Genomic DNA, 8,009 nt, shown 5'->3' with positions numbered 1-8,009 from the left:
ATTAGGTATGTACATTCTAAATGCACACCTTCCCCTGAATGGTACCAGCATTTCATCTACTGTTACGTGAGGACCTGGAACATAGTTCTGTTGGGAGTTTTTTACAAAAGTTTCAAATAGGTTGGATATAGCTGCCAATTTATTAGTTTTCACTCTTTCAGACCTTGTAAGATGATTGTCGAATCTTAAACAGCTTAGCAAAAATAAAAATCGTGCAAGTGACATCGAACATCTAAACAAATCTCTCCCTGTACCATCTGTTGCATATAATGATTTTAAATCTTCATGGTTAGACTTAAATATACCTTGCATAAATAAAAGTCCAATAAAAGCTTCTATCTCAATTTTATCTGTTCTTTTAATGAAAGTTGGGGCAAATTTTGAGAGAGAGTTTTTACGTCGTTTGAATGTAGCGTAATTTGAGGATACTAAGTCAATTCTTGTGTTGGTATGTTCAACAATAATTTCCAACATGTCATCAGTTATTAATAATTTCCAAGCTTCTTTAGGACACAGTGGTGGATTCTGACGGGTAGAACCTTTCAGTCCTGGTAAAACTCTTATAATGTTATGAGATTTTACTTTGGACCTTTTTGGCGATTGTTTTGCCCATTTTGTAGAATCTTTTCCATACCAAGCTAATTTTAAATAGTTTAAAGTAGCTGTTTTGTTACTTGAAGCGTTATTCGTGGCATCATCTCTGTCTAAGGTGTTTTCATGCAATAGTTCAACCTCAAATTCACTATCAGAGTCGTGTTCACTGTAAATTTCATTGTCTATTTCATCGCTGTCACTTTCACCTGAATAGTTAAATAATTTGTGTGCAGCTTGCTCCTTATTTTCTACTTCTTGGAGAGTATCTGTCGTTTCATCGGCATCTTCCAAATCTTTCCAAAACTCTTCACTGTTTAGAATGTCTTCCATCTCAGACAAAGTTAAATGCTTACTTGAAGAAGCATTTTATCTAAAACAAAAAATGTGTATTAAGCAAATGATATAAATATTTAAATTATTCAAGCCGTTAACATAATAATATATATATATATATATATATATATATATATATATATATATATATATATATATATATAATAATAAAAATAGGTACATACCTTTATAACCAAAAAATATTATGTTACTTAAATACTATAGACGGGTCACCGTCACCCAACTACGTAATTATTTCGAATTTGACACGATCAACAAAACTGCTCACTTTGCCTTTTTATAAAATACTAACTGGCCAGAGAATAGGTGGACAGACAGCTCCCCCACTATCAAACTGAAATGGGTAGGGCGGTTTAAAACTATTGATGGGTCACGCTGACCCTGTCGGTAGCAGTTACGGGTTAAGATTTATACAAATTTGATGTTTTGTACAGTTATTTATAAAAAGTGTTTTGTTTCTGTACAGAAATACATATACATATAACTCCGTAGAAAAAAGTTATGGACCAAAAAATTTGCCAGTGTTCCTGTGTTTTTTTGCTTAATTTTTGAATATATTTTGAAAATAATATATTTTTGACTTTAAAAGGTGACATTTTGATCAAAAATTTAATTCTAAACAACTTTTTTTTAAGTAGAGATGTACAAAAACTGCACTTAAATGCAGCTTGGTGCATAGCGACAAATTCATCCCATTCTCAAAAACGCACCCCTTTAAATGGTTACACTCTGCGGTTTTTTATATTTGGAATTACATTGATCATATGAAACAGTAAAAGCCCTTTACCGTTTTAGTTTTTTTTATCCTTATTTTTAACCTTCCGCTACCGGAGGGGGGTACAGATTGTACCCCAAATTCGATTTTTCATGAATAATTTTTAAAAATGTTAAAATTTTGTTTAACTCTTCTAGTTTCTTCTTTATTGGAATGTGTAAAAGCATATCCAACCATTTGTTTTCAATTTGACATATTTTTACCTATGAAAAGTGCAGCACTGTGCTTTGGGGTACAAGTTGTACCCCCTCCGTCAACCGCGGTACAGATCATTGCGCTCGACGCCACTGACTAAACCAGACATTTTGCGCAATAACACACAAATCAGTTTTGTGATGACTTAGTGCTAACATACCGTTTTAGTTTATCCATTTGTGATTACACGATTTACCGATATGTCGAAAAAAATAAAGTTAGACCTTCGGAAAGAACAGGATCGTGAAACTGCAGTGCAGTGGTTAGAGGAAAGTGATGATGATTACCTTTCTGAAAGAGATAGTTTATCGGATGATTCAGAATTAGATGATAATTTAGAAGTAGCGGAATATGAGCCTGAAATTCTGCAGGTAATTTTTATTTTTGTTTTATGTACGATATTTCTATCTTGAGTTTATTATATTTTAGCCATCTGAGAGCGACAGTAATGATTCTGATAAACCAGTTTTGGGGGCAGTAGATTCCACATTTATTTCCAAGAATGGTACAGTTTGGAAAAATCGTCCTTTACGACAAACTAGATGTCGCACAAAAAAACTTGCTCGAAAAACCAGGGCTTACAGAAAAATCTAAAAATGTCGCTAAAATTAGTGATTGCTTCAAATTATTTGTAGATGAGAAAATTGTAGAGATCATCGTCAAATGTACAAACCAGAAAGCGGAGAAATACTTTCAGGATTGGAATGGGAAAAATCCTAATAAAACAAGAACCTGGTTGCCCACTGATTCAGTGGAAATTTATGCGGTCTTGGGACTCTTGATTACGGCAGGTGCGCTAAAAGCCAATAGGGAACCAGTGCACTTTTTGTGGTGTCGAAACCCTTTGTACAGTCGATCTATTTTTCCGGCTGCCATGTCACGCGACCGATTTCTAGATTTAATTTCACTTATGCGATTCGACGATTTGAACACTAGAGAAGAACGTAGAAGTTCTGACAAACTAGCAGCTTTTAGGGAAGTGTTTACAAAGTTTGTAGAACACTGTAAAGAAAGTTTTAAGTGCCACTCTCATCTAACTGTTGATGAACAACTTGTAAGTTTTAGAGGTAAGTGTCCATTTAGAGTCTACATTAAATCAAAACCAGCCAAGTATGGCATCAAAATATGGGCTCTAGTTGATGCAACAATCACCTATCCTTCAGATTTATACTGGAAAAGATGGTAACAAACCAGAAAAAGACCAGGGCAAAAGAGTAGTACTTGATTTGGTCTCATTTCTAAAAACTGGTTATGGCATCACTACTGATAATTTCTTTACCAGTGTTCCCTTGGCAAAACAACTCCTAGATCGACAAATAACATTATGTGGAACACTTCGAAAAAAAAAACAAGCAGGATATCCCTCCAGCCCTGCTACCCAATATTTCTAGACAAGAAAAGTCCTCAGTTTTTGCCTTCACTGAGGAAATAACACTGGCGTCTTACGTTCCTAAAAAGAATAAGGCAGTAATTTTATTGAGTACAGAACATAACGACGATAAAATTAGCGGAGAATAGACGGACTATAAGCCAGACATAATCTTGCATTACAATTCTACAAAAGGTGCCGTAGATACTATGGATAAGATGGTAAATGAATATTCTTGTAAAAGAGCCTCTAAGAGATGTCCATTTGTTTTGTTTTAAAATCTTCTAGACATTGCAGGTCTGAATGCATACGTACTGTGGACGGCAAAGAATTGGCAAAGACGGCAAAGAAACGACGCCTCCATCTTGAAATTCTCAGGGCGATGTTTACTTTGTCCACGCAAGAAGAACCGCAAAAGCAGAAAAACGTGCAATTCTTGTAAATTCTTTGTTTGTGCTGAACATCAAACAACCACAACAATTCAAACAATAATATGTACAAAATGTAAAGCTAATCAAAAAAACGATAAGTAATTTTTTCAAGACACCATATATTTTTTATTGTTACTTATACTCAATAAAAAATACTAACATTTGTTTTAATTATGTTTTAACTAAAATTATTGCATTATGTTAATATTTAATCTATAAAAATGCATCGGGTACATAATGTACTCCCTCCGTCACCACAAAACAACTTGACCCTTCGGTAGCGAAAGGTTAACATAATCAATAGCCTATTAAGCAGATGAAGGGATTTGAAAATGTTCATGCATTTTTATTAATATCCATTTATTTATGATCTTAAAATGATAAATTATAATAGTAATAATATAGTGTATTTTATGATAAGAAATTCAAAATATTTGTTTTATGTACAAACACGAAAACATACACTAAAGCTTAATTTTATGCACTATATGTAGTTAACATAAAATTCCAAATTTATATATATATATATATATATATATATATATATATTATTATGATTGTTTATTTTGACTTTAATCTTAGTTTATTTAGCCAATAAAAAAGAATTATAACTTATTTGTTATCAAAAGTAAAATAATCCTTATATTACCTGTGTTCGATGGATTCAAAAGATTTTCTAGTTGTCTTTTATCGGGATAGAGAAAAAAGGATAAGAATACAAATATATTATATTACAAAGATTTACGTTTCTTTATTTTATATGAACGAATAAAACAATTATTAAATTCTGTCGTTATCCTATCAATCAGCATACAAGAAAATAAATCAAATTTTTATAATAATAAGATTATAAAGCTACATACATTTATATTACGTGAAAACCAATTTTACTTAAAATTTTCTTTACTTGAAACAAGAAACAACAAAACTTTAAACTTTTGATTAGCCTAACAAAACCTCAGTTCTTAAATTTGAATGCTAATGACCATGATGTCAAACCGATCCTTCACAGATATAAAATTCAATTGTACAAACACTTACAGCTTATTTTCTTCTTGAGTTGTATGTTGGAACATACCCAGAAAAGTCCAGTCTCCTCAAAGATGTGATCTCTCCTCTTTGGCACCTCGGCTCCTTCTTAACGTCTCTGCAAACCTCCTGCAGACTACACAAAAAACACCTGATTCACTTTTCCAAACTCAGCTACTTATTTATGACACCAGGACCTCCTTTTGTCAACTTGATGCCGTAAGAATACTTTCACATATACTTTATAAAATGCCCACGGTAGATACAAGGACCTCTTTTAATCTATTTGTTGTCTCCTTCTGCAAACTATTCACTTCTTTTCGTTACGCCGGTATCCAAACTCACGAACCACACCCTATCTTGAGACAAACGACTGTTTCCTTTCGATGACCAAAATATAACTAAATTCTCCGGTCTCATGATCGGCTCACAAATTCCCATTTAAAAACGACCGCCCAATCAAAAGCTCAAATTGTGTTTACCATGATTTTGGAAAAGTCTAATTTCGGTTTCAGAGAAAAACTAAATAGCTTACTTTAAAATTGGTTTTGTCAATTCACCATTTATACATATTTCAAAAGATTAGAATATGGTCATTTAATACTCGACTATACAAACAATGAAAAGATTAACTTACAGGTAAAATGTCTTCTAATTCTAAACAAAAGATTTTTGATAATTTTGTTTGAAACGGAAAAAGAAACAAATTTCTATTCTTATCTACACTAAATCTTATCTTAAATGACTATATACAATTTGTTTATATTGATATCTTAAAATTTTATTTCGATGGATTTTTTTATTTATTTTTCTTTGGTTGGGAAAGAAGAAACATAACAATATATATATATATATATATATATATATATATATATATACATATATATATATATATATATATATATATATATATATATATATATATATATATATTTACAAGACTAAGGTACTAAGTAAGTATAAGTTTTTTTTATAATTATGTTTATATACAATCTATATCACTACAGAGATTAAGTAAATGTGTTACAGGTTTTGGAAAGGTTTAAAGGAAAGACATCCAATGATGTCTCCCCTTATTCTATTTTGGTTTAGTTTTGAAGTAGGTCTTGGGGTCAGGTTCTATCTAGTCTTCTCTTGGTCTTGGTTGGACCATTGTTGAATAATTCCTTTACTAGCTCATTTTCATGGTGAATGGTACGTTCTTTTTGTGACTCCGTGTCTCATAGATTTCTTCTCTGATGAAAGGAATCTTAAAATCCTAGTTAAGTGTTTGATTGCTTTTGTACCATGGTGCACACGCTATCGATCTTAGCACTTTAAACTGAAATCTTTGGATGATATTCAGTGACGTTGACTTTACATAGCCCCATAGGTGAAGTTAGTAGAACCTTTTGGTTGGATATGTTCCTTTTAAGTGAGACGTTGGTCAAAATGGAGGCCAATGTATCTAGCGTCTGTTATTGTTCGTATTCTTTCATTTTCCATTGTTACAGGTGGGCACATGTAACGGTTGGTCAATGTTATTTAAGTTGATTTTGTTTTGTTCTCCATTTCGTATACCAGTCACTGATTATATTCAGATGATGTTGCAGGTTTTGTGAGGCTTGTGTACGATCTTCATACAGCTAGTATTGCTACGTCTTCAGCAAAGAAAGTGATTAGAGTATTAGTAGTCTCTGATATATCGGCTGTGTAGAATGAGAAAAGCAGCGGCTCTAGAACACTATACTGCGGGACTCCGGAGTTGATAGGACAGAGCTTGGATTGTTGGTCTTTGAATTTTACACAAAAATATCTATTTAATATGTAGGATTTAAGTAGGAAGAAATAGTTACTGGATAGTGCTATTTTTACTTTGTAAAGGCGACCTTAGTGCTCGACTTTATCAAACGCTTGTGAGATGTCTAGAAATATAACGTTGCAGTATTTTTTTTTTCTTCAAGACTTTTTAATATTTTATTTTTTGTCATCATCAATATCATGTCAATATCAATCATTCGATTGATTTGTTGGTTAGTGGAGTAATTTTTCCGAACACCAAACTGAAGTTTTGATAATAATGTTAGAAGTTAATTATCTGCGTATATCCTTTGTAGCTGCAATTTTTCAAAAACTTTGCTTACGGTTGGGAGTACGCTGATGGGTCGATAAGGTGTTAGTTTATTGAACTCTTTTCCTGGCTAGATGACCATGATGATTTCAGCAAATTTCAATATTTTTGAAAAGCAAGATAAGCTTAGCATGCGGTTAAATATAACTGTTTGCAAAGTAATGGTCTTGCGAGAAAGTTTATTAAAACAAGTCCATTCGCCATTTGGTGATAAGTTTAGCATGCGGTTAAATATAACTGTTTGCAAAGTAATGGTCTTGCGAGGAAATTGTTTTAGTACTTGTGCCGAGATTAAATCATAACCTTAGGCTTTTCGTGAGTTGACTTTGTTTATTGTTGAGCGAAGACGTCCGCTTTTACTTTATTAAAACAAGTCCATTCGCCATTTGGTTTACATATGGAAATGACAGTTGTATATGGTTTCTTAAGCTTCTTAGTAGCCTTCCATAACGTTTGGTCATTTGCTGTAAGGTTTGTAATGTAATGTTCGAAAATTTTGTTGTTTGCAGCATTGATGGCTACTTCAAGTTGACTACGCGGTCTACTGAATATATATGTAGATCTGTGTTATTTCAAGATCTTTGCCAGGTTCTCCTCTCACGACGTTTTTTAGCAACGAGTTTGTGTACCGGGGAACATTTGTGGTATGTGTTGACTTGCATTTAGTTCGTGGTGTAGATTGCGTGGTGAAGTATTGAGCTGCTGTATCTATGTCATGTGTAGATTTGATCCGCAGATTAAGATTGGCGTTTTCTTCTAGGTAAGATTAAAAATCTGCCTAGTTGGTGTTTTTTGACCTGAGTCAAGGAGATGGAAGGTTGTTTATAACTGAGTTACTCAGGCTCATAATAATCGGTGTATGATTCGATGACAGATCAAAGCTGGATTTTATTAGACAGTTGTTTCTGAACACTCCTTTGCTTATAAAGTAGTCCAGTAGATCTAGAAGTTTTCTGGGGTCATTGGTCTGATACGTAGGGATTCCGTTGGTGTGGCAATCATAGCTGTTGTCGGTCATTGCTTTTAGAAAATTACGACCTTTTATCGTTGTGAGTCTTGAGCCACAGTGAGTACGTTTCGCATTTCAATCGCCACCGGCTATGAATTTACTGCCAAGTTATTGGAAGAAGGCTTTGTATTCATCCGAGATTG

General features: G+C 33.1%; 1 protein-coding gene across 1 annotated transcript; it reads left to right on the top strand.

Moving 5' to 3' along the window:
- The first annotated feature begins 2,064 nt into the window (after positions 1 to 2,064).
- LOC140431641 (uncharacterized) lies at positions 2,065 to 3,065 on the top strand. Its single transcript, XM_072519530.1, has 2 exons — positions 2,065 to 2,289; positions 2,348 to 3,065. The coding sequence occupies exons 1-2, from the start codon at positions 2,119 to 2,121 to the stop codon at positions 2,510 to 2,512; spliced, it is 336 nt and encodes a 111-aa protein (XP_072375631.1). The 5' UTR covers positions 2,065 to 2,118; the 3' UTR covers positions 2,513 to 3,065.
- Positions 3,066 to 8,009: the final 4,944 nt, after the last annotated feature.

The sequence above is a fragment of the Diabrotica undecimpunctata genome, unplaced genomic scaffold, assembly GCF_040954645.1.
Source record: "Diabrotica undecimpunctata isolate CICGRU unplaced genomic scaffold, icDiaUnde3 ctg00001565.1, whole genome shotgun sequence".
NCBI lineage: Eukaryota > Metazoa > Arthropoda > Insecta > Coleoptera > Chrysomelidae > Diabrotica > Diabrotica undecimpunctata.
This window is presented reverse-complemented; position numbering and strand designations above follow the sequence as displayed.